Source organism: Carcharhinus amblyrhynchos, chromosome 3, assembly GCF_965287045.1.
Source record: "Carcharhinus amblyrhynchos chromosome 3, sCarAmb.v2.hapA, whole genome shotgun sequence".
Taxonomy (NCBI): domain Eukaryota; kingdom Metazoa; phylum Chordata; class Chondrichthyes; order Carcharhiniformes; family Carcharhinidae; genus Carcharhinus; species Carcharhinus amblyrhynchos.
Genome location: NC_137326.1, coordinates 66,378,691 through 66,406,324, shown reverse-complemented (window position 1 = coordinate 66,406,324; position 27,634 = coordinate 66,378,691). Strand labels below are relative to the sequence as shown.

Sequence of the window (27,634 nt, the reverse complement as noted above, 5' to 3'; positions counted from 1 at the left end):
GAGAAGGACCACTGCCACACTGCAGAGATCAGTGGGGGGGAAACAAAGGGAGAGGAGCCCCCTGCCACTCTGCAGCAATCAGTGGGGAGGAGGGAGAGAGAGGAAACCTGCGGCCATTGTGCAGACATCGGTGAGGGAGAGGGAGCCCGCTGCCACTCTGCACAGGTCAGTGGGGGGAGGGAGGAAGAGAGGACCCGCTGCCACTCTGCACAGGTCAGTGGGGGGGAGGGAGGAAGAGAGGACCCGCTGCCACTCTACACGGATCAGTGGCCTTCTTCCACTCTGCAGCGATTGGTGGGGGGAGGGTGGTAGCTCAGCAATTGGTGGGGGAGGTGAGTGTCTGCGATGGATTTGGACAGACTGGGGGGATGACAAAGCTGTATCTCAAGCAGCAGGGGAGGGGAGATGCATCAGGCTGCCTGCACTAGCAGTGGCCTAACGGCTCTCACTTTCTGTCAGAATATGCATGTGCAGCATCAGAGACCTACACATGTGCATTACCTCCCTCTACAGGGTTTCGGATGCACTAAACCCCCATCACAGATTTCTGCATCAAGAATCGGACTTGCTCAAAATCTTACAGACAGAATACATATGGGGGGGCCTGAAAACACGCTCAAAAGCCAGATCTGAAACTCTCCCAGTTTCAAGTCCATCCAGCACGCTCACACACACACATGCACAGACAGATTGTATGGGAAGAATTCTAAGTGCCCAGCTCGCATGAAAATTGGGGAGTTTCAGATTCATTTCTGGGCAAGCCTTTACTCCCAATCCAATGGACTTAAGTGCATGAAAAAGTGGATTACACTGTTTCAGCCACTAGAGGCAGTGGGCAGGGCCTAACTTACTAGTCAGTTTGCTCTTGCAGCAGAAGGAGTTATTGTATATGTGCAGACCTCTGCAGCTGCACATGTGCAATTGCAACAGCAGAGACCTGAAAGAGAGAGAAATCTGCCAGGCCTCTACTGTTGCAGGTGGCCTCAACCCCCATCCTCTTGGCTATTACGGTGGCCTGCAGCCCCACACCAACCAATAATAACATCCCCGCCACCCCCCTTCCCACTGCCCAAGTCAATCATGTCCCATACCCCTCCCCCACCGATCACATGTAAAGTGGCAGTGGGCCCCTCCTCCCTCCCCTCCCCAATCAGGCTGCCTTGGCCTGACCGGATTGTTTCAGGCCCCAGCATCATAGGCCTGGTCCCTTTTAGGCAGTGGACAGTGCCAAAGTGCCTGCTGGGCATTGCCAAGGTGTCAGACTGGCAGCGCCAAGATGCCAGGTTGGCACCGCCCAAGGGTCACCCCGCTTGTCCTCGACCTCTCCGGAGGCCCTCAATGGCCATTGGTTCTACAGGTTATGCTGCTGAGGCTGTGTAAGGCTCTGGTCAGACCCCATTTGGAATACTGTGCACAGTTTTGGGCCCCATATCTAAGGAAGGGCATGGAGAGGGTCCAGAGGAGGTTCACAATAATGATCCCAGGAATTAAGGATTTATCATATGAGGAGCAGTTGAGCAGCCTGGATCTGTACTTCATGGCATTTAGAAGGATGAGGGAGGATCTAATTGAAACTTACAGAATACTGTGAGGCCTAAATAGAGTGGATGTGGAGAGGATATTTTCACTAGTGACAGAGAGTAGAACTCGAGGGCACAACCTCAGTGAAGTTTCGCGCCTTTAAAACTGAATTTCTTCAGCTAGTGGGTGGTGAATGTGTGGAACTCATTGCCACAGAGGGCTGTGGAGGCCAGGTTATTCAAAGTCATAGAGGAGTCATAGAGTCATAGAGGTTTACAGCATGGAAACATGCTCTTCAGCCCAACTTGTCCATGCTGCCTTTTTTTAGAACTCCAAAGCTAGTTCCAATTGCCCACATTTGGCCCATATCCGTCTATACCCATCTTACCCATCTAACTGTCTAAACGCTTTTTAAAAGACAAAATTGTACCCACCTCTACTACTACCTCTGGCAGCTTTTTCCAGACACCACCCTGTGTGTGAAAAAAAACCCCTCTGGGCACTTTTGTATCTCTCCCCTCTCATCTTAAACCTATGTCCTCTAGTTTTAGACTCCCCTACTTTTGGGAAAAGATATTGCCTATCTAGCTGATCTATGCCCCACATTATTTTATAGACCACTATAAGATCACCCTCAGCTTCCTACGCTCCAGAGGAAAAAGCCCCAGTCTATTCATTGCATTGCCAGTTTGGCTCTTGGGCAGCATCAGGGGGCCAGGCAGGCAAAACCTGGGCAACCCCCCTACCCTTAACTTTCTGACGGTCCTGCACGGCCTTGCTTCACTCCAGCGGGGTCAATTGCCTCTCCCCTGTTAGTGGGAACAGGAGTAAACCCCGCAGGAGCAAAGCACTCCTGGCCGGAAGTGGGGGTGGGGAGATGCTAGTGGGCCCAGAGACTTCAGTATCAAGCCTGCTAATGAAATTGAAACCAGGATTTAAATATTTAAATCAGTTCCGAGCCAATTTTTGCCGCAGAACTGAATTCTCTAAAAATCATTGAGCCGGAAACACACAGAAGACTTATAACTCAAACCATCAAGTCGTTTCTGCACTCTTCTAATTTAATAATAACCTTTCTATAATAGGGTGACCAGAATTTGCACAGTATCCCAAGTGTGGGCTTACCAATGTCTTGTACAACTTCAACAAGATGTCCCAACTCCTGTATTCAATGTTCTGACCAATTAAACCAAGTATGGGGGAAAGGTAATTATGAGGTGATTAGGCGAGATTTAAGATACATAGGTTGGAGTAGGAAACTGCAGGGGCTGGAAACAACTGAAATGTGGAGCTTGTTCAAGAAGCAGCTACTGTGAGTCCTTGATAAATATGTACCTGTCAGGCAGGGAGGAAGTGGTCGGATGAGGGAACCATGGTGTACTGAGGAAGTTGAATCTCTGGTGAAGAGGAAGAAGGAGGCTTATGTAAAAATGAGACATGAAGGCTCAGTTAGGGCACCAGAGAGTTACAAATTAGCCAGGAAGGAGCTAAAGAGAGAGTTAAAAAGAGCTAGAAGAGGACATGAGAAGACTTTGGCGGGTAGGATCAAGGAGAACCCTAAAGCTTTCTATGGGCATGTCAGGAATAAAAGATTGATTAGGGCCAGTCAGGGGCAGTAGTGGGAAGTGGTGGGAAGTTGTGCGTGGAGCCTGAAGAGATAGGAGAGGCACTAAATGAATATTTTTCGTCAGTATTCACACAGGAAAAAGTCAATGTAGTCGAGGAGAATACTGATATACAGGCTTTTAGACTAGACGGGATTGAGGTTCAATGAGGAGGAGTTAGCAATTGTTAGCAATTCTTGAGAGTATGAAAATAGATAAGTCCCCTGGGTCTGATGGGATTTACCCTAGGATTCTCTGGGGAGGCTGGGGAGGAGATTGCAGAGCCTTTGGCTTTGATCTTCATGTCGTCATTGGCTAAAGGTATAGTGCCGGAAGAGTGGAGGATAGCAAATATTGTCCCCTGGGAATTATAGACTGGTGAGCCTTACTTCTGTTGTGGGCAAACTTTTGGAAAGAATTATAAGAGATAGGATTTATAATCATCGAGAGAGAAATAAATTGATTAGGGATAGTCAACACGGTTTTGTGAAGGGTAGGTCGTGCCTCACAAACCTTATTGAGTTCTTTGAGAAGGCGACCAAGGAGGTGGATAAGGGTAAAGCAGTTGACGTGGTGTATATGGATTTTAGCAAAGTGTTTGATAAGGTTCCCCATGATAGGCTACTGCGGAAAATGCAGATGCATGGGATTGAGGGTGATTTAGCAGTTTGGATCAGGAATTGGCTAGCTGATAGAAGACAGAGGGTGGTGGTTGATGGGAAATTTTCAACCTGGAGTTCAGTTACAAGTGGTGTACCGCAGGGATCTGTTTTGAGGCCACTGCTGTTTGTTGTTTTTATAAATGACCTAGATAAGAGTGTAGGAGGACGGGTTAGTAAATTTGCGGACGACACTAAAGTCAGAGGAGCTGTAGACAGTGAAGTTGGATGTTACAGTTTGCAGAGGGACATAGATAAGCTGCAGAGCTGGGCTGAGAGGTGGCAAATGGAGTTTAATGCGGAAAAGTGTGAGATGATTCACTTTGGAAAGAGTAACAGGAGTACAGAATATAGGGCTAATGGAAGGACTCTTGGTAGTTTCGACGAGCAGAGAGATCTCGGTGTACATGTGCGTGGATCCCTGAAAGTTGGCACCCAGGTTGATAAGGTTGTTAAGAAGGTGTACGGTGTGTTAGCTTTTATTGGTAGAGGGATTGAATTTCGGAGCCGTGAGGTCATGTTGCAACTGTACAAAACTCTGGGGTGGCCGCACTTGGAGTATTGCGTACAGTTCTGGTCGCCGCATTATAAAAAAGATGTGGAGGCATTGGAAAGGGTGCAGAGGAGGTTACCAGGATGTTGCCTGGTATGGTGGGAAGGTCTTATGAGGAAAGGCTGAGGGACTTGAGGTTGTTTTCATTAGAGAGAAGAAGGTTAAGAGGTGACCTAATTGAGGCATACAAGATGATCACAAGATTAGATAGGGTGGACAGTGCAAGCCTTTTTCCTTGGATGGTGATGGCTAACATGAGGGGACATAGCTTTAAATTGAGGGGTGATAATTATAGGACGGATGTCAGAGGTAGGTTCTTTACTCAGAGGGTAGTAAGGGCGTGGAATGCCCTGCCTGCAGCAGTTGTGGACTCGCCAACTTTAAGGGCGTTCAAATGGTCATTGGATAGGCACGTGGATAACATTAGAATAGTTTGGGTTAGAGGGTCATTAGATTGGTTCCACTGGTCGGTGCAACATCGAGGTCCGAAGGGCCTGTACTGCGCTGTAATGTTCTATGTTCTATGCATGCTGAATGCCTTCTTCACCACGTTGTTCACCTGTGACTCCAATGTACCTTCTTATGTCGCTCAGTGTTATTCTTTAAGTTGTTTCTATTTAGTGCCTTAGGAACATTTTATTGTATTAAAGGCACTAAATAAATGAATGTTGTTGTAGCCCTTCAATTCCTAATATATTTCAAGCCTTTTATGGGAAATATCTCCGATTTCAAGTGCAAAGTGGTTCTTGAAGAGAATGGTCCTTTAAAGGATTATACATTTGCTCAGGACCAGAGGCATTGATGTATTTCAATTACCTGCACTAGTTTGACATTAGTCATCAAGTAAAATGTCATAATTATGATTTCCAGCATGAAATGCTGGAAATTTCTTAGCTCTATATTTTTTTTAAAGGACAACCCTGTATTAATTTAGTCTAATCAAATGCTCAGGAAGTTCTGACTGATACTTTGACGATGTGTGATCATTGTTATTCAACAAATGTGCGAAGAAGGATTAGGAAACATGCAACTATTTCTTGGCTTTATTATTATGTTCAAGGAGTTGTTGAAGTTCTGCTCATGTGACTTCTTCCTTCTGATCCAGACATACAATAATTGCCGCTGCATTCAGACATCTAACAATGAAGATTATGCTCATCCCGGACACTGCAAAGTCAGCTGTCCCTACCTGCTTTTGCCAGTGATCTTCAGCATCTCTTTCATTGGAATGTTAGCCTCCCTGACCCACAATCCTCTCTACATGACAGTACTGCGGTAGGTGTTTGGAGCTATGAATGTGTTTCACTCTGTATCCAATATTTCCCCCTTATATCTAGCGTGTGGACCAAGTTTTTGCTCCCCTATGCTACAGCTCCTTCTTTGGCTCAACATGAGTGTTGATCTGATTACACTTCTGTGAAGCACCCAGGGACAATTTAATGTTGAGAAATTTATTATAAATGCAGATTGTTGTATTTTTACAATCAAGTGAATCCCAGGTACTGCTCGTTTCATGGGAAGATAATTATGTGCTGATGAGGCTGAAGAAATGGACGCACTCATTTATGAGAATTACTTCACAATGGATTGTTCCTTCTGTTTCCTCCTTTTGGCTAATCATTAATCTGTAGACAATTAAATGATATGGAAGGATGGCATCTGAACATCATTGGATGTTGACAGAATGGAAATGTTGCTGCTTTGGTAATCAGATACACAGTGCCAATGTGCCCCTTGGGCATTGCTAGTTTGGCTCTTGGGCAGTGCCAGAGGGCCAGGCAGGCAAAACCTGGGGCAACCCCCCTACCCTTAACTTCCTGACGGTCCTCCATGGCCTTGCTTCACTCCAGCGGGGTTAATTGCCTCTCCCCTGTTAGTGGGAACAGGAGTAAACCCCGCAGGAGCAAAGCACTCCTGGCCGGGAGTGGGGGTGGGGAGATGCTAGTGGACCCAGAGACTTCAGTATCAAGCCTGCTAATGAAATTGAAACCAGGATTTAAATATTTAAATCAGTTCCGCACCGATTTTTGGCTCAGAGCTGAATTCTCTAGAAATCATTGAGCCAGAAACACGCGGAAGACTTGGTGCCCAGTGGGGAGCTCACTAAGCGGTAAATAAGTATAGTTTGATGTGGGTTTAATTTCATTTTCTGTATAAAGAAAGGGAAACATATAGCTAGATTCATGCTAGACAAAGGTGTGGAGGTTAACTCAGTTCTAATTGTCATTCAATTGTACTTAAAGAGGATTATGGCATGAAAAGTAAATCAGCTGGCAGAAGCCTCTGGTTGTTGCTTAGTAACCAGGACTCCTTTAAGGTAGAGATTTAGTTTTTGCTGAACTTGTTTGCAGTTGAAGATAGGACACCAGGGAGTGAACATCTCTCAGCTCAACAAAGACAAGCTGGACAGGATAAGGAGAGCTTCAAAGAGACAGACTTTCAAAAGAACCCAATACAGTCCAGGTAACCAGCCAATCTGGACAGAAATAATATCTTCATACTGAAGTTGAGAACAGAGATCAGAGAAATTCAAGAGATAAGTAAACAAAGTGTTCTGAGTTAAGGGGAGATCTGCAGTAACCAGATTTAAAGCAGGAAATTATGTTTCAGAGGTAAATCAAATGTCTGGGCAAGCTTACCAGAATCTGAGAATCGAGAGTTAAAATAATTGTGAACAATTGGTGCAACGTTCAAGACAAAGAAATCCTGAAGGAGAGATATAGAACAAAGAACAAAAAGAACAAAACAAAAACTGCCCAGGAAACAGGTCCTTCGGCCCAACAAGCCTGCGCCGCCATGTTAATATGACCAGTCCCCCCCCTCCACCCATGACCCCTATCTATTGTTTTTATGGCGTTCCACATTGAGGGAAACTAATTTAGGGACAATTTATTACTTCCAATCCGCCTAATAGCAGATCTTTGGGGTGTGGGAGGAAACCGGAGCACCCGGAGAAAACCCACGCAAGCACGGGGAGAATGCGCAAACTCCCACAGACACCGGCCCAAATCCATGTATCTGTACAGCAATCAGTGATAGTCACTGAGCTGTCGTCTTGCCCAGCATCTGGTCCAGTTTAAGCACACACTAATGACATGAAGCGCTAGGCCAATCTCGATCATTTAAGAGCAGCCCAAGTACGACCCATCGCATGTATGTCCCTCGTTGGACAACAAGGCAGACCGACTTAAAACCTGTGAATTAAAAGAGAAAAAACATTATTATCATCCCATATTCTTTTTACATTACCAGGGTCATCCCACTGCTTATGAACTTTATTTAAAACAATCTCCTATATCCACCCATCTCCAACCCACTCATGTGCCTGTCTAAGTTACTCTTAAACAACTCCAGCGTGCCTGCCTCCACCACCTTACTTGGCAGAGCATTCCATACCCCCACTACCCTCTGTGTGAAAAACCTCCCTCTCATATCTGTGTTATACTTCTCCCCCCTCACCTTAAGCCCATGGCCCCTCATACTGTGCATCTCTAACGTAGGAAATAGCTTACCTCTGTTTACTCTATCTATATCCTTCATAATCTTATATACCTCTATTAGATCCCCCCTCAGTTGCCGTCTTTCAAGGGAAAACAGCCCCAATTTGCTCAATCTTTCCTCATAACCCAGTCCTTCCATACCAGGCAACATCCTGGTAAACCTCCTCTGCACTCTCTCCAGAGTCTCCACGTCCTTCCCGTAGTAAGGCGACCAGAACTGGACGCAGTACTCTAAACGCGGCCTAACCAACGTTCTATACAACTGCAACATTAGACTCCAGCACTTATACTCTATACCCCTTCCTATAAAGGCTAACATACCATAGGCTTTCTTCACAACCTTCTCCACTTATACTGCCACCTTCAGGTCTCGCTGCAATTCTATACTCCTTATGGGCTTACCCTTTATCATATAACTCCCCCCTACATTATTCTGGCCAAAATGCATCACCTCACATTGATCAGGATTAAACTCCATTTGCCATGTATCTGCCCAATATACCAGCCTATCAATATCCCTTTGTATTGCCAGACACTGCTCCTCACTGCCCGCCAATCCAGCCATCTTGGTGTCATCAGCAAATTTGCTGATCACACCACTTACTCCGTCTTCCAAGTCATTTATATACACTACAAAGAGAAGAGGTCCCAGTACTGAGCCCTGTGGCACACCACTAGTGACAGACTTCCAGCTAGAAAAGGACCCCTCCACTACTACTCTCTGTCTCCTCTTAGCAAGCCAGTTCTCCACCCATCTAAATACCTGGCCTCGTATCCCTTGAGCCTTAATCTTCTCTTCCAACCTACCATGAGGGACTTTGTCAGACGCCTTGCTAAAATCCATATAGACAACATCAACGGCTCGTCCTTCGTCAACCGTTTTTGTCATCTCCTCAAAGAATTCTACCAGATTTGTAAGGTAAGACTTCCCCTTTACAAAGCCATGCTGCGTATCCTTAATCAGATTGCAACGCTCTAAGTGCTCATACATCCTATCCCTAAGAATCCTCTCCATCAACTTGCCTACCACTGAAGTTAAACTCACCGGCCTATAGTTACCCAGGTTATCCCTCCTACCCTTTTTAAACAACGGTACCACGTTCGCTATCCTCCAGTCCTCTGGGACCTCACCTGTGTCCAAAGAAGAGACAAAGATTTGCATCAGAGGCCCAGCAATTTCATCTCTCGCCTCCCTAAGCAGCCTAGGATAAATGCCATCAGGCCCCGGAGATTTATCAGTTTTAATGCTACCTAAAAGCCCTAACACTTCTTCCCTCGTAATCGATAGTCCGTTCAATTGGTCTACAGCTCCCTCAATGTTCGTACCAGACATCAAGCCCCTCTCCTTCGTGAATACCGATGCAAAGTATTCATTCAGGATCTCCCCCATTCCCTCAGACTCTAAGCACAATTCCCCACGTCTGTCCCTGAGGGGACCGATTTTTCCCCTAGCCACCCTTTTGCTCCTAACATAGGAGTAAAACGCCTTGATTTTCCTTAATCCTACCTGCCAAAGCCATTTCATGCCCCCTTTTTGCCCTCCTAACTCTCCTTTTGAGATCCCTCCTACTCTCTCTGTACTCCTCCAACGCTCTCTCCGTTCCCAGTTGCTTCGACCTGACATACGTCTCTCGTTTCTTCCTAACCAGGTCTTCTATATCTCTAGTAATCTACGGCTCTCTAATCCTACCTTTCCCATCCTTTCTCCTAACCGGCACATGCCTTTCCTGCACCCATTGCAGTTTTCCCTTGAAAGACTCCCACATGCCTAATGTGGACTTGCCCTCCAACAGCCTATCCCAGTCTGTACCCCAAAGCTCCTGCCTAATCCGGCTGTATCTAGCTCTCCCCCAATTTAGCACCCTCCTCTTGGGACAGTGCTATAAAACTGGATTTGGAATTTCTTGTTAAAAGTGGAGTGGAAGCTTTGTTTGAAAGTGTAATTTGGAAAACCTGGGGTGGATTTTTCAATACAAACAATTGAGGAAGTACTGCGTGTGTGACAGCGGCAGCGTGTGTGAGAGAGTGAGAGAGAGGGTATGTTTGTATGTGTGTGAGAGATAGAGAGACAGACAGACAGACAGTGGGCAGGATTTTACGGCCTCACTCGAGCAAAACTGGAAATTCCTGCCTGAGGTCAATGGGCATTACTATTGTTCACCCCTCGTCCGTTCCGATTCTGTAGCAGGTGGGGCGGTAGAATTCCAGTGTGTGTGTATGAGTGTGTGAGACAGTGTTTATGTGAGAGAGAGAGTGTGTGAGTATGAGAAAGTGACCATGTGAGTACGTGAGAGAGTGTGTGTGAGAATCATTGAATCACAGAATCTCTACAGTGCAAGAAGAAGCTATTCAGCCTATTGGGCCTGCACCCATCCAGGCTTATCCCCATCACCCCATGCTTTTACCCTAGCTAGTCCCCCTGACATTAAGGGGCAATTTACCATGTTCATTCAGCCTAACCCACACATCTTTGGACTGAGGGATGAAACTGTAGCACCCAGAGGAAACCCACACAAACAGAAGGAGAATGTGCAAACTGCATAGAACATAGAACATAGAACATAGAACACTACAGCGCAGAACAGGCCCTTCGGCCCACGATGTTGCGCCGACCAGTTTGTAAAAAAAAACACTAACCCACTAATCTAAACCAATCCCATTTCGTCCATAAACCTATCCACAGATCTCTTAAACGCCCCCAAACTAGGCACATTTACAACTGCAGCTGGCAGGGCATTCCAGTCCCTCACCACCCTCTGGGTAAAGAACCTACCCCTGACATCAGTCCTATAACTACCCCCCCTTAATTTAAAGCCGTGCCCCCTCGTGCTAGCTTTCTCCATCCTAGGAAAAAGGCTATCACTATCCACCCTGTCTAAACCTCTAATCATCTTATATGTTTCAATAAGGTCCCCTCTTAGCCGCCTTCTTTCCAGCGAAAACAACCCCAAATCTCTCAGTCTCTCCTCATAGGATCTCCCCTCCATACCAGGCAACATCCTGGTAAACCTCCTCTTCACCCTCTCCAAAGCCTCTACATCCTTCCTGTAATGTGGGGACCAGAACTGCACACAATACTCCAAGTGCGGCCACACCAGAGTTGTGTACAGTTGCATCATGACGCTGCGACTCCTAAATTCAATCCCCCTACCAATAAACGCCAAGACACCGTATGCCTTCTTAACAACCTTATCTACTTGATTCCCAACTTTCAGGGATCTATGTACACATACACCTAGATCCCTCTGCTCCTCCACTCTATTCAAAGTCCTCCCGTTAGCCCTATACTCAACACATCTGTTATTCCTACCAAAATGAATTACCTCACACTTCTCCACATTAAACTCCATCCGCCACCTCGCGGCCCAGCTCTGCAACCTTTCTAAGTCACCCTGCAAACTATGACACCCTTCCTCACAATCTACCACACCTCCGACTTTGGTGTCATCAGCAAACTTACTAATCCACCCAACTATACCCTCATCCAGATCATTAATAAAAATTACAAACAGCAGTGGCCCCAAAACAGATCCCTGAGGCACACCACTCGTAACCGAACTCCATGATGAATATTTACCATCAACCACCACCCTCTGTCTCCTATCTGCTAGCCAACTCCTGATCCAATTACCTAGATCACCCCCAATCCCATACATCTGCATTTTCTGCAGAAGCCTACCATGGTGAACCTTATCAAACGCCTTACTAAAATCCATATACACCACGTCAACTGCCTTACCCCTATCCACCTCTTTGGTCACTTTCTCAAAGAACTCGATAAGGTTAGTAAGGCACGATCTACCCGCTACAAAACCATGCTGACTGTCTCTAATCAATTCATTACTCTCCAAATAACTATAAATCCTGTCTCTAATAATCCTTTCCAAAACCTTACCCACCACAGAAGTAAGACTCACAGATCTATAATTCCCAGGGAAGTCTCTGCTCCCCTTCTTAAACAATGGGACAACATTTGCTGTCCTCCAATCTTCTGGTACTATACCAGAGACCAACGACGACCTGAAGATCAGAGCCAGAGGCTCCGCAATCACCTCTCTTGCCTCCCAGAGAATCCTAGGGTAAATCCCATCCGGACCAGGGGACTTATCTATTTTCAAACCCTCTAGAATATCCAGCACATCCCCCGTATCAATTGCAATACTATCTATTTTACACCCCTGCACCCCAGTGTCCTCCTCAGCTACATTCATGTCCCCTTGCGTGAACACCGAAGAGAAATATTGGTTCAACGCCTCTCCAATCTCCTCCAGTTCCACACACAACTTCCCTCTACTGTCTGTAACTGGCCCTAATCTTGCCCTAACCAACCTTCTGTTCTTGACATACCTGTAAAACGCCTTAGGGTTCTCCTTAATCCTATCAGCCAAAGTCATCTCATGTCCTCTTTTAGCCCTTCTTAACTCCCTCTTCAACTCCCTCCTAGCCAATCTAAAACTTTCTAATGCACTACCTGAGCCCTCAAGCCTCATCCGAACATAAGCCTCCTTTTTCTTCCTAACCAACGAATCAACTTTTTTAGTGCACCACGGTTCCCTAGCCCTACCAAATCCTCCTTGCCTGACAGGGATATACCTATCACAGACCCGCAGTAGCTGCTCCTTGAAAAATCTCCACATCTCGGACGTTCCCAGTCCCTGTAATCTCCTAGTCCAACCAATGCTTCCTAATTCTCTCCTAATAGCCTCATAATTACCCTTCCCCCAGCTGAAACTACTGACCCGAGGTTCATGCCTATCCCTTTCCATCACTAAGGTGAACGTAATCGAATTGTGGTCACTATCCCCAAAATGCACACCAACTTCCAAGTCTAGCACCTGGTCTGGCTCATTACCCAGCACCAAATCCAATATAGCCTCACCTCTAGTTGGCCTATCTACATACTGAGTCAAAAAACCTTCCTGCACACTTTGAACAAAAACTGACCCCTCTAACGAGCTAGAGCTATAGCAATTCCAATCAACATGAGTAAAGTTAAAGTCCCCCATAACAATTACCCTATTACTTTCACTCCTAACAAGGATCGTCTCCGCAATCCTTTCCTCAACCTCTCTAGAACTTTTTGGAGGTCTATAAAAGACTCCGAACAGGGTGACCTCTCCTCTCCTATTTCTAATCTCCGCCCATACTACCTCAACAGACAAGTCCTCACCAAAGTTCCTCTCTGACACTGTGATACAGTCCTTGACCAATAATGCTACCCCTCCCCCCCTTCTACCTCCTTCTCTACTCCGGCTAAAGCATTTGTACCCTGGGACCTGCAACATCCATTCCTGACCCTGCTCTATCCAAGTCTCTGGAATGGCCACAACATCAAAGTCCCAGGTACTGGTCCACGCTGCAAGTTCATCCACTTTATTGCGAATACTCCTCGCATTAAAGTATACGCATTTCAAACCCTGCTTCGCCCCACCCCCACAATGCCGTGCATTGCAGTCCCCATCTATGCCCCCCTCACTTTCACCCCCTCTACTCAGGATCCCACCCCCCCTCTGAATCAGTTTAAACCACTCCGCATAATCTTCACAAATTTACCCCCCAGGATATTTGTTCCCCTCTGGTTCAGGTGTAGCCCATCCCTCTTATAGAGGTCCCACCTTCCCCAGAACGAGCCCCAATTGCTCAAGTACTTGAACCCCTCCCTCCTGCACCATCCCCTCAGCCACGAGTTCAAACTTTCCCTCTCTCTATTCCTCTTTAAACTATCCCGTGGCACAGGCAAGAGTCCAGAGATAACCACTCTGTCTGACTTGGCCTTTAGCTTCCACCCCAACTCCATGAATCTCTGCTTAATATCCCCTTCCCTTAGCCTCCCTATATCATGTGTCCCCACATGAATTATAACTTGGGGTTGATCTCCCTCTCCCCTGAGAGTCTTGAATATCCTCTCAGATACATCCCGGACCCCAGCCCCTGGTAGGCAACACACCAGCCCTGAGTCCCTATCATTGCTACCGACTCTCCTATCCGTCCCTTTAACGGTGGAGTCCCCAATCACAAGTCCCAATCTTTTGCAACCCCTAACCACCTGAGCTTTTACAATAGGCTCATCCCCAGAGACCTGCTCCCTTTGGCTATCCCCAGTTGAATCCTCCTCAACTGTAGCCTCCAGGACCGAAAACCTATTTTGGAGGGGAACAGCCCCAGGGGATTGTCCCACCACATTCCCACCACATAGAGTCACCCAAGCCAGAATTGAACCTGGGTCCTTGGCACTATGAGGCAGCAGTGCTAACCACTATGCCACCATGAGAGAGAGTGTGTGTGTGTGAGGGAGTGGAGAGTGTGAGACAGCGTGCGTGTGCAAGAGACAGAGAGCATGCATGTGCAAGAGACCATAGCGTGCGTGTGCGAGAGACAGCGTGCGTGCGCGAGAGACAGAGCGCGTGCGTGTGTTAGAGTAAGAATTTGTGTGTGAGGGAAAGTTTATATATTTTTGTTTTATTAGTGTCGCATTAACCCTGCAATGAAGTTACTGTGAAAATTACCTCATCACCACACTTTGGCGCCCATTTGGGTAAACTGAGGGAGAATTTTAGTACGGCAAATGCACCTAAACAGCACATCTTTTGGATTGTGGGACGAATCAGGAGCACGCGGAGGAAACCCATCCAGACATGTGGAAAATGTGCAGATTCCGCACAGACAGTGACCCAGGCTAGAAATCAAACCCAGGTTCAATACGCTGTCTGCCATTGTGCTTTTACCAGCTAATCCCATCCACCAATGAATGGAGCAAGCCGGTAAAATTGAGCGAGAGCCAAGAAATCAGAATTGTGCCTGATTTCTTGACTCTCATGATCTTCTTGGCACCAGATATGTGGCATTGTCAGCCACTCTCCCATTTCTGGTGAGAGGCTGAATAATTTATGCAAATGTATTAAATTCTAATTTGCATAGTATTAGCGAGCCTGGGACACAATCCCAAATGGGGAAGAGTTATTCGCCTTGCCATAAGACCATGAAACCATAAGATATAGGGGCAGAATTAGGCCATTCAGCCCATTGAGTCTGCTCCGCCATTTAATCATGGTTGATATGATTCTCAGCCCCATCCTCCTGCCTTGACCCTGTAATTAATCAAGAACCCATTTATCTCTGTCTTAAAGACACTAACATCCTGTCGGGGAATTGGCCAGAGCCACTCGGGAAGGTTTAAACTAGTTTGGCAAAGGGGTGGGATCCAAAGCAGTAGGGAGACAAAAGAGAAGGTTGAGGACAGCACAGAAGCTTAAGAGAGCACATTAAGTAGTAAAGGCAGTGTCAGTAATCCTACTTCCAGACAGATCAGGCAAGACAGAGAGCAAGGGAAGTCCAGATTAAACTGCATTTATTTCAATGCAAGAGGCCTGACGGGCAAGGCAGATGAACTCATGGCATGGATGGGTATGTGGGACTGGGATATTATAGCAATTATTGAAACATGGCTAAGGGAGGGACAGGACTGGCAGCTCAATGTTCCAGGGTACAGATGCTTTCAGAAAGATAGAACAGGAGGTGAGAGAGGAGGAGTTGCACTTAGGGAAAACATCACAACAGTACTGACAGGAGGTATATCCAAAGGTTCGGCCAGAGTCTATATGGGTTGAACTGAGAAATAAGAAGGGGGAAATCACTTTGATAGGGTTGTACTATAGGCCCCTAAGTAGTCAGTGGGAAATTGAGGAGCAAATATGTGAGGAGATTACATATAGCTCCATGAAAAATAATAGTAGGGGATTGTAACTTCCCCAACTTTGACTGGGATAGCCATAGTATTAGAGGGTTGTATGGAGAGAAACTTGTTGAGTGTATTTGGGAGGAATTTCTTATTCAGTATGTGGATGGCCTAAGGGGGGAAAACTTGGACCTCCTCTTGGGAAATAAGGAAGGGCAGGTGGCAGACATGAGGGATCACTTTGGGACCAGTGACCATAATTATATTAGTTTTAAGATAGCTATGGAGAATGATAGGTCTGGCCTAAAAGTTAAAATTCTAAATTGGGACAAGGCCAATTTTGATGGAATCAGGCAGCAACTTTCAAAAGTTAATTGGGGCAGTCTGTGGGAAGGCAAAGAGATGTCTGGTGAGTGGGAGGCTTTCAAAAGTGTGTTAAAAGAGTTCAGAGTAAGCACATTCCTCTTAGAGTGAAGGGCAAGGCTGGTAGAAGTAGGGAACCCTGGATGATTCAGGATACTGAGGTCCTGGTCAAGTAGAAGAAGGAGGCACATGACTTGCACAGGCAGTTGGGATCAAGTGAATTCCTTGAAGAGTATAGAGGGTGTAAGTGTACAGTTAAGAGAGAAATCAGGAAGGCAAAAAGGGGACACGAGATTGTTTTGACAGATAAGGCAAAGGAGAATCCAAAGAGCTTCTACAAATACATAAAGGGCAAAAGAGTAACATGGGAGAGTAGAGCTTCTTAAGGATCAACAAGGTCATCTAAGTGCAAATCCCACCTCTACTACTACCTCTGGCACCTTGTTCCAGACACTCGCCACTCTCTGTGTAAAAAAATTGCTCCTCTGGACACTTCTGTATCTCTTCCTTCTCAGCTTAAACCTATGCCCTCTAGTTTTAGGCTGTCCTACTTTGGGAAAAGGTATTGATTATATAGTTTATCTATGCCCCTCATTATTTTATAGACCTCTATAAGATCACACCTCAGCCTTCTATGCTCCAGAAAAAAAAGTCCCAGATTATCCAGCCTCTCCTTATAGCTCAAACCAACAAGTCCCGATAGCATCCTAGTAAATCTTTTCTACACTCTTTCTAGTTTGATAATATCCTTTCTATGATAGGGTGACCAAAACTTCACACAGTATTCCAAGTGTGGCCTTACTAATACCTTGTACAACTTCAACAAAACATCCCTGCTCCTTGACCAATGAAACCAAGCATGCTGAATGCCTTCTTCACCACTCTGTCCACCTGTGATTCCATTTTCAAGGAGAAAATGAAAGAAACAAAAAGAGAAAATTCTGGGAAATTTCAGCAGGTCTGGCAGCATCTGTAAGGAGAGAAAAGAGCTGACGTTTTGAGTCCACATGATCCTTTGTCAAAGTTAGAAGACATAGGAAGTGGAAGATATTTATACTGTGGGGTGAGTGAATAAAAGAGTGATAGCCACAAAAACAAGAAGAAAGGCTGCTAAAGGCAGTCCATGGAGAGAATGGAAGCTGTGAAAGGCCAAATGGCAGAGAATCAGAAGGTAAGCTGTGACAGATAAAGATGGCGGGGAGGAGTTGGGTGGGAGAGAGGTAAAAATGGGGCAAAGGGGGAGAAAAGGGAAGAAAAGAGTAAAATTGGGGTAAGAGTCAGGGTGGAGAGAAAAATAAAGAAAGGCAATAAAGAAATAAAAAGTAGAGACCAGTTAAAAATAAAATGGAAACAAAGGGGTTGAGGTGGTAGAGGTGGAATTTGTTGAATAAGTAACGTGCTGTAGCGTGCCTAACTGGAAAATGAGATGCTATTCCTCCAGTTTGCGTTGAACTTCACTGGAATATTGCAGCAGGCAAGGACAGACATGTAGGCAAGGTAGCAGGATCATGCATTAAAATGCCGAGCAATGGCAAGGTCAGGGTCCTGACTGCACACAGACCGAAGGTGTGATCGCCCAGTCTACATTCGGTCTCTCTGATATAGAGGAGACCACATAGGCAGCAGAAAATGCAATGGACCAAACTGAAAGAGGTACAAGTGAAACACTGCTTAACCTGGAATGAGTGTTTTGGACTTTGGATGATAAGCATAGGAAGGAGCAGGTGTTATACCTGCGATTGCATGGGAAGGTGCCATAGGTGATAGGAGAGATGTTGGGTATTGTGGAGGAGTGGACTAGGTTATCCTGGAGGGAACTGTCTCTGCGGAATGCTGACAGAGGAAGGGAAAATGTGTTTAGTGGTGGTATCACACTGGAGTTGGCGAAAATGGTGGAGAATAATGCTTTAGATGCGGAGGCTGGTGGGGTGAAATGTGAGAACAAAGGGGACTCTGTCCTTGTTCTGGGAGGGAGGGGAGGGGGTGAGGATTATAGCATGGGAGATGGACCGCATGTTGTTGAGGGCCTTGTCAACAACTTTAGGTGGGAAACCACAGTTGAGAAAGAAGGAACACATATTACAAGTGCCACTTTGGAAAGTGGCATCATTGGAACAAATGCGATGGAGGCAAGAGAGCTAAGAGAAAGGGATGGAGTCCTTAAAGGATGTAGGGTGAGTCCAAGGGGAAAAAGGAGGAAGTATCTGAGAGTTGGCGCTCCGCCTCTGTGAGGCAGAGGTCAGTATACCAGATGACAACAGCACCCCCTTTGTCGGCACGTTTGATGACAAAGTCAGGCTTGGACCTGAGAGAGTGAAAAGCAGAAAGTTCAGTTCAACTTTGCTTCGAGTATCCACCCCTCCATCATCTTTACCTAGTTCACCTCAGACACTTCCCTTCCCTTCCTTGACCTTTCTGTCTCCATTTCTGGCAATAGACTATCTGCCAATATCCATTACAAGCCCACTGACTCCTACAGCTATCTGGACTACAGCTCTTCACACCAACATCCTGTAAGGACTCCAATCCTTTCTCTTCGCTCTTTTGCCTCCATTGCATTTGTTCTGATGGTGTGACTTTCCAAAGCGGTGCTTCTAATATGCACTCCTCCTTCCCCAACCGTGGTTTCCCACCTACGGTTGTTGACAGTCCTAATCTATACAAGAAAGCTGGATATGATCAAAGGAGATCCATCAAAGATGCCAAAAGATAGCATCAGACCAAGCTAGGGTCCCAGGCTAGCCACACAGACCCCCGCTGACTATGGCAAGGTCTGCAAGACATAACAGGTTACAAGATGATTAGAGGTTTAGATAGGGTGGATAGTGATAGCCTTTTTCCTCGGATGGAGGAAGCTAGCACGAGGGGGCATGGCTTTAAATTAAGGGGGGGTAGCTACAGGACGGATGTCAGGGGTAGGTTCTTTACCCAGCGGGTGGTGAGGGATTGGAATGCCCTGCCTGCTGCAGTTGTAAATGCATCTAGTTTGGGGGCGTTTAAGAGATCTCTGGATAGGTTTATGGACGAAAAGGGATTGGTATAGGCTAGTGGGTCATTGTTTTTGTAACTGGTCGGCGCAACATCGTGGGCCGAAGGGCCTGTTCTGCGCTGTAATGTTCTATGTTCTATGTTCTATGTAAGATGAAGGCATATAAAATCGCCGGCTCCAATGCACCCCTCCTTGATGAACTCAATGCATTTGACGCCTGTTCTGAGCAAGAGCACGCCTTCCACCTTGGAAGCCTTGGATGAACGTATATCTGAGGTTACCATTGCAGATGTCAAAGCGGCTTTCTCAAAGGTCGACCCATGGAAAGTGACTGGCCTGGGTGGGGTAAGCAGACAAGCATGCAGATCCTGCATGGATTAGCTGGCGGGGGTATTTGCAGACATCTGCAACCTCTCTTTACAGCAATTTGAGGTCCCTATCTGCTTCAAGAAGACCATCATCCCAGTATCAAAGAAAAGCCAAGCAGCGTGCCTTGATGGCTATCGTCCGGTGGCTCTGACATCCATCATTATGGAGTGCTTTGAAAGGCTAATTATGGCATGAATCAATTCCAGCCTCCTCGACTGCCTGGATCCATTACAGTTTGCCAACCACCGCAACAGATCCACAGCAGACGCCATTTCCCTGACCCTGCACTCAATCCTGGAACAGCTACATAACAAAGACTGTGCCAGACTCAGTCTTCAACACCATTATTCCTTTGAAACTCATCCCCAAACTCCATGGCTTCGTCCCTCGGCAAGTGGATCCTACAATCATTCTTTAATCCATTGCAATGTCCTCCGCAGCACCTCAAACTATGGACAGTTTCTGCCTCTCTGCAGAATGCCAGTTTCTTAAACTCCTTTAAACTCCCTCTGTGACTGGATCCTGAACTTCCTGACTCACAGACCACAATCAGTAAAGGTAGGCAACAACATCTCCTCTATGATCATCCTCAACACTGGTGCCCCACCAGGCTGTGTTCTCAGCCCCTTATAATACTTCTTATGACTTCTTATGACAATACTTCTATGACTGTGTGGCCAAATTCCCCTCCAATTTCATTTTCAAGTTTGCTGATGACACCACCGTAGTGAGTCAGATCTCAAACAGTGATGAAACAGAGTACAGGAATGAGATAAAGAATCTGGTGAACTGGTGCAGCAACAATAATCCCTCCCTCAGTGTCAACAAAATGAAGGAGATTGACATTGACTTCAGGAAATGTAAAGGAGAACATGCCCCTATCTACATCAATGGGGACGAAGTAAAAAGGGTCGAGAGCTTCAAGTTTTTAGGTATCCAGATCACCAACAACATTTCCTCAAAGAACAAAGAAAATTACAGCACAGGAACAGGCCCTTTGGCCCTCCAAGCCCGCACTGACCATGCTGCCTAACTTAACTAAAACCCCCTACCTTTCCGGGGACAATACCCTTCTATTCCTATCCTATTCAGGTACTTGTCAAGATGCCCCTTAAAAGTCACTACCATATCCACTTCCACTACCTCCTCTGGCAACAAGTTCCAGGCACCCGCTGTACTCTCCATGTAAAAAATCTGCCTCGTGCATCTCCTTTAAACCTTGCCCCTCGCACCTTAAACCTATGCCCCCTAATAATTGACTCTTCCACCCTGTGAAAAAGCTTCTGACTATCCACCCTGTCCATGCCTCTCATAATCTTATAGACTTCTATCAGGTCTCCCCTCAACTTCCATCGCTCCAGTGAGAACAAACCAAGTTTCTCCAACCTCTCCTATAGCTAATGCCCTCTATACCAGGTAACATCCTGGTAAATCTTTTCTGTACCCTCTCCAAAGCATCCACATCCTTCTGGTAGTGTGGCAACCAGAAATCTATATTCCAAGTACGGCCTAACTAAGGTTCTACAAAGCTGCAACGTGACTTGCCAATTTTTAAACTCAATACCCCAGCCGATGAAGGCAAGCATGTCAAGTAGCTTTCTTGACTACCTCCTCCACCTGCATTGCCACTTTCAGTGACCTGTGTACCTGTACACCCTGATCCCTTTGCCTATCAATACTCCTAAGGGTTCTGCCATTTACTGTATATTTCCTATCTGTATTAGACCTTCCAAAATGCATTACCTCACATTTGTCTGGATTAAAGTCCATCTGCCATCTCTCCACCCAAATCTCCAACTGATCAATATCCTCTGATGGTCCTCATTGCTATCAGCAAATCCACCAATATTTGTGTCATCCGCAAACTTACTAATCAATCCAGTTACATTTTCCTCCAAATCATTTATATATATTACAAATGGCAAAGGTCCCAGCATTGATCCCTAAGGAACACCACTTGTCACAGCCCTCCATTCAGAAATGCACCCTTCCACTGCTACCCTCTGTCTTCTTTGACCAAGCCAGTTTTGTATCCACCTTGCCAGCTCACCTGATCCCATGCAGCTTCACCTTCTGCACCAGTCTGCCATGAGCGACCTTGTCAAAGGCCTTACTGAAGTCCATGTAGACAACATCCACTGCCCTATCCTCACCAATCATCTTCGTCACTTTCTCGAAAAACTCAATCAAGTTTGTGATATATGACCTCCCCTTCTTCCCTTTACAAAACCATGTTGCCTGTCACTAATACTTCCACTTATTTCCAAAAGTGGAAATAAATCCTGTCTCGAAGAATCCTCTCAATAATTTCCCTAACACTGATGTAAGGCTCATCTGCCTGTAATTACCTGGATTATTCTTGCTATCCTTCTTAAACAAAGGTTAAGTAGCTCACGCCAACATTATAATTAAGAAAGCCCACCAATGCCTCTACTTTCTCAGAAGACTAAGGAAATTTGGCATGTCAACCAGGACTCTCACCAACTTTTACAGATGCACCATAGAATACATTCTTTCTGGTTGTATTATAGCTTGGTATGATTCCTGCTCTGCCCAAGGCCTCGAGAAACTACAAAAGGTCATGAATGTAGCCCAATCCATCATGCAAACAAGCCTCCCATCCATTGACTTGGACTATACTTTCTGCTGCATCAGCAAAGCAGCCAGCATAATCAGTGACCCCACAAAGCCTGCACATTCTGTCTTCTATCTTCTTCCGCTAGGAAAAAGATACATAAGACTGAGGTCACATACCAACCAACTCAAGAACAGATTCTTCCCTGCTGCCATCAGACTTTTGAATGGGCCTACCTCGCATTAAGTTGATCTTTCTCTGTACCCTAGCTATAACTATAACACTACATTCTGCACTCTCTCATTTCCTTCTTAATGCAACGGTATGGTCTCTCTGTTTCGCATGCAAGAAACAATACTGTTTACTAATACATGTGACAATAATAAATCAAATCATGGCACGGTGACACAGTGGTTAGCACTGCTGCCTCACAGCGCCAGGGACCCGGGCTCAATTCTGCCCTTGGGTCACTGTCTGTGTGGAGTTTGCACGTTCTCCCTGTGTCTACGTAAGTTTTCCCTGGGTGCTCCCACAGTCCAAAGATGTACAAGCTAGGTGCATTGATCATGGTAAGTTAACTGCTAGTGTCAGGGTGGATAAGTGGGGTTATGGGGAGAGGGCCTTGATAGGATTGTAGTTGGTGCAGACTCGATGGGCCGAATGATCTCCTCCTGCACTGTAAGGAGAGGTGTTGGCTGTGTGATTGTATGAAAATAAAACGAGGCCCTCAACAGCTTGTAGTCCATCTCCCATGCCATAACTCTCACCTCCCCCCTCCCTCCCATAACAAGGTAGAGACCCACTTGTTCTCACATTATGCAAAGCATAACCCTCCGCCATTTTCGCCAACTCCAGTGTGATGCCACCACTGAACACATCTTCGCTCCCTCTGTCAGCGTTTCGCAGAGACCGTTCCCACCGGGTTAAACTGGTCCATTCTTCCACTATTCCCAACACCTCTCACATTACCCATGGCACTTACTCATACAATCACAGAAGATGTTACATCTGTTCTTTATCTCTTCCATGCTTATCATTCAAGGTACAAAATTCTCATTCCAGGTTAAGCAGTGTTTCACTTGCACCTCTTCCAATTTGGAGAGTTGCATTTGCTGCTCTCAATGTGGTCTCCTCGATATTGGAGGGACCAAACGTTTTGCTGATCCATCTGCGTGCAGTCAGGACCTGACCTTCCCGTTGCTTGCCATTTTAACGCACAATCCTGCTCCCATGCCCACATGTCTGTCTTTGGCTTGTTGTAATGTTCCAGTGTAGCTCAATGCAAACTGGAGAAACAGCATCTCATCTTCCAGCTTGGCCTTACAGTCTCAACATCAAATTCGACAATTTCAGATGACTAGCTCTATCCCAACTCGACACCTTTGTTTTCATCTGATTTAATTTTTTAACTGTTCTCTACCTTTTATTTCTTTATTGTCTTTATTTTTTCCTCCCACCTTTCGTTCACCCATTTTATCCCCCCTTTTCTTACCTTTTCTCCCCCTTTGCTCCCCTTTTTCCCATTTTTCTCAATTTTACCTCCCCCCCCACCCATTTCCCCTCTCCTGCCGCATCTTCATCTGTCCCTCTGATTTCAGTGTCTCTGCCATTTGGCCTTTCACATTGTCTATTCTCTCTATGGACTGTCATTAGCAGCCTTTCTCCTTGTTTTTGTGGCTATGACTCATCTTTCATTCCATCACCCCACAATGTAAGTATCCCCCATTATCTATGCCTTTTAGCTTTGACAAAGGGTCATGTGAACTCGAAACATCAGCTCTTTTCTCTCATTACAGATGCTGCCAGACCTGCTGAGATTGTCCAGCATTTTCTTTTTTGCTTTCAGATTCCAACATCTGGAGAATGAGGGAAGAAATGAAATGAGGTGGAGGGTGAATGCGTGGCTGAGGGACTGGTGTAGAGGGCAGGGATTTTGGTTCCTAGATCACTGGGACCTCTTTAGGGGTAGGTGGGACCTGTATAGTAAGGACGGGTGGCACTTAAATACCAGGGGGACTAATGTCTTGGCGGGAAGACTGGCTAAGGCTACCGGGGGGACTTTAAACTAGAAAGGATGGGGGGAGGGAATTGTGATGGGGAATCTGGGACGGAGGAGGTTCGCTCCCAGGTAGGGGAGGACCGCAGGCAGTATGGGAGGGAGGTTAGACAGGCAGTGGAGATGGGAAATGCCCAGACTGAGGGGCTGAAGTGTATATATTTTAATGCAAGGAGTGTAGTGAATAAGGTAGATGAGCTTAGGGCGTGGATTGCTGTTTGGGATTGTGATGTGGTGGCCATTACGGAGACTTGGATGTCTCAGGGACAGGACTGGGTTCTTCAGGTGCCAGGCTTCAGGTGCTTCAGGAAGGACAGGGAGGGTGGCAGAAGGAGTGGTGGAGTGGCACTGTTGATGAGGGACAGTGTCATGGCTGCAGAGAAAGAGGATGTTGTGGAGGGACTGTCTACAGAATCTCTGTGGGTGGAAGTTACAAACAGCAAAGGGTCAAAAACTTTGCTGGGTGTATTCTATAGGCCGCCCAATAGTGACAGGGAAGTTGAAGTGCAAATAGGAAAACAGATTCTGGAGAGATGTTTTAATAACAGAGTTGTCGTGATGGGAGACTTCAATTTCCCAAACATCGACTGGAATATCCCTAGGGTAAGGGGTTTGGATGGGGAGGAGTTTGTTAGGTGTGTTCAGGAAGGTTTCCTGACACAGTATGTGGATAAGCCTACGAGGGGAGAGGCTGTACTTGACCTGGTACTGGCGAATGAACCAGGGCAGGTGATGGATCTTTCGGTAGGAGAGCATCTTGGATATGGTGACCATAATTCTATCTCCTTCACAATTGCATTGGAACGAGATAGGATCAGGCAGGCTAGGAAGGTGTTTGTCTGGGGTAAGGGGAGATACGAAGAAGTCAGGAAGTTACTTGGACAAATAAACTGGAAGGAGGCGTTCTTAGGGAAAAGTACCGAAGGAAGGTGGCAGATATTCAAGGAATGTGTGTCTGGAGCTCTGAATGACAACGTTCCGATGAGACAAGGGGGTTTTGGTAGGTCGCGGGAACCGTGGTGCACGAAGGCTGTGTTGAACCTAGTCAGGAGGAAAAGGAAGGTGTACAAAAGGTTCAGGGAATTAGGAGAGGTTAAAGATCTTGAGGAGTATAAGGACTGTAGGAAGGAACTTAAAAGGGAAATTAGGAGAGCCAGAAGGGGTCATGAGAAGACCTTGGCGGGTAAGATTAAGGAGAATCCCAAGGCCTTCTATAAATATGTGAAAGGTAAAAGGATAAGAAGAGAAGGGATAGGACCTATAAAAGGTGAGGGGGGGAAAGGTTTGTGTGGAACCAGAAGAAATGGCAGAGGTGCTTAACGAGTACTTCGCCTCAGTATTCACAGTGGAAGCTGATCTGGGAGATTTTGTTATGGATTTGCAGCAGATGGAAAAGATTGAGTACGTGAATATTAAGGAGGAGGATGTGTTGGAACTTTTGAATTCTATCAAGGTAGATAAGTCGCCTGGACCAGATGGGATGTACCCCAGGATACTGTGGGAGGCGAGGGAAGAGATTGCAGAGCCCCTGGCGATGATCTTTGCGTCGTCAATGGAGACGGGAGAGGTTCCGGAGGATTGGAGGATTGCGGATGTAGTTCCTATTTTCAAGAAAGGGAACAGAGATAGCCCGGGAAATTACCGACCGGTGAGTCTGACCTCAGTGGTTGGTAAGCTGATGGAGAGGCTTCTGAGGGACAAGATTTACGAACATTTGGAGAGGTTTGACATGATCAGGAATAGTCAGCATGGATTTGTCAAGGGCAGGTCGTGCCTTACAAGCCTAGTTGAGTTCTTCGATAATGTGACTGAACACATTGACGAAGGAAGTGCCGTGGACGTAGTGTACATGGACTTCAGCGAGGCGTTTGATAAGGTCCCCCCATGCAAGACTTCTTGAGAAGGTGAGAGGGCATGGGATCCAAGGGCCTTTGGCCTTGTGGATTCAGAACTGGCTTGCCTGCAAAAGGCAGAGAGTGGTTGTGGATAGGGCTTTTTCTGAATGGAGGTCAGTCACCAGCGGAGTGCCTCAAGCATCTGTTCTGGGACCCTTGTTGTTTGTCATTTTCATAAATCACCTGGATGAGGAAGTGGAGGGATGGGTAAGTAAGTTCGCTGATGACACTAAGGTCGGTGGTGTTGTGGATGGTCTGGAAGGATGGCAAAAGTTGCAGCAGGACATAGATAGGATGCAGGACTGGGCGGAGAAGTGGCAGATGGACTTCAACGCGGATAAATGTGTAGTCGTCCATTTTGGCAGAACCAACGGGATGAACGAGTACACTATCAAGGGCAGAAGTCTGAGTAGTGTTGATGAGCAGAAGGATCTTGGGGTCCGGGTCCACAGGACTCTTAAATCGGCCTCGCAGGTGGAGGAGGTGGTCAAGAAGGCGTATGGTGTACTGGCCTTCATTAATCGAGGGATTGAGTTTAGGAGTCGGGAGGTAATGCTGCAACTTTATAAGACCCTTGTCAGGCCTCATTTAGAGTATTGTGCGCAGTTCTGGTCGCCTCACTATAGGAAAGATGTAGAAGCTATTGAGAGGGTACAGAGGAGATTTACTAGGATGTTGCCTGGACTGGGAGGCATGCCTTATGAAGTTAGGTTGAGGGAGCTGGGACTCTTTTCCCTGGAGAGACACAGGTTGAGAGGCGACCTGATAGAAGTTTACAAAATGTTGAGAGGAATAGATAGGGTGGACTCTCAGAGGCTATTTCCCCGGGTTGAAATGGTTGCTACGAGAGGACACAGATTTAAGGTGCAGGGAGGGAAGTTCAGAAGTGATGTTAGGGGTAAGTTTTTCACTCAGAGGGTGGTGAGTGAATGGAATTGGCTGCCATCAGTGGTGGTGGAAGCGAACTCGCTGGGGTCTTTTAAAAGACTTCTGGATGAGTATATGGGGTTTAATGAGATTGAGGGTTATAGATAGGTCTGTAGGTTGGTAGGTGTTGATGTGATCGGCGCAACTCGTGGGCCGAAGGGCCTGTTTGTGCTGTAGTGTTCTATGTTCTATGTTCTATGTAACATCCATAGTAATTTGCTTTTATATAGATGGAAATGAGTTAAATGGGGAAGGAGCAGGCAGATCCATGGGCCTACCAGTACAGTCCTGTTTGTGGATTTTGAAAAGGATATAGAAGCAAACTGTGTGGGAATGGGTGTTGTGAAGTTAAAAACTGTGGAGGGAAGATCTCTAGAGGATATTAGGTCACTGACAGTCTTGGAAACAATGGCTTAATGTTCGGTAGTGGGATCATGGTCCAAGGGAGGTAAGAGGAATCATCTGAGAATTGTTGTTCAGCCTCTCCGATGTAGAGATCAGTATACCAGACAATAAAAGCACCTCCTTTGTTGGCAGCTTTAATACCAAAGTCAGGATTTAACCTGTTGTTCACTATTTCAACTCACCATCTTGCTTTGTGCCCATCCTTGGTGTGCTACAGTGCTCCAGGGAAGCCTAACACAAAAGATAGGAATGGCACCTCATCTCCCTTTTTGGCACTTTCCACTTCTCCAGACTTAATATTAAGTTCAACAACTTCAGACCATGAATTTTCAAGATGGGGATCTTGACCTCTTTTTGTTATTTTCTTTTTGTCCCAATGCCCCCCACCTTCCCCACAGGAAGATCTGTCATTTGTCCTTGAGTTTTTCTTTCTCTGAACGCTGACCTTTGTTCTGCTATTAATACATTCTGCTATCTTACCTTTATACCAGTATCATCACTTTTGTTGGTCTTTAACACTACCATTTACAATCCCCTTATCTT

At 46.2% G+C, this 27,634-nt stretch overlaps 1 protein-coding gene across 1 annotated transcript in view; it reads left to right on the top strand.

The window, feature by feature from the left end:
- LOC145341392 (solute carrier organic anion transporter family member 2A1-like) overlaps positions 1 to 27,634 on the top strand; it is a 229,316-nt gene that overhangs the window by 166,388 nt on the left and 35,294 nt on the right. The window contains exon 10 of the mRNA XM_080186332.1: positions 5,443 to 5,612. Coding sequence (XP_080042458.1) covers positions 5,443 to 5,612 — 170 coding nt within the window. The remainder of the gene's footprint in view (positions 1 to 5,442; positions 5,613 to 27,634) is intronic.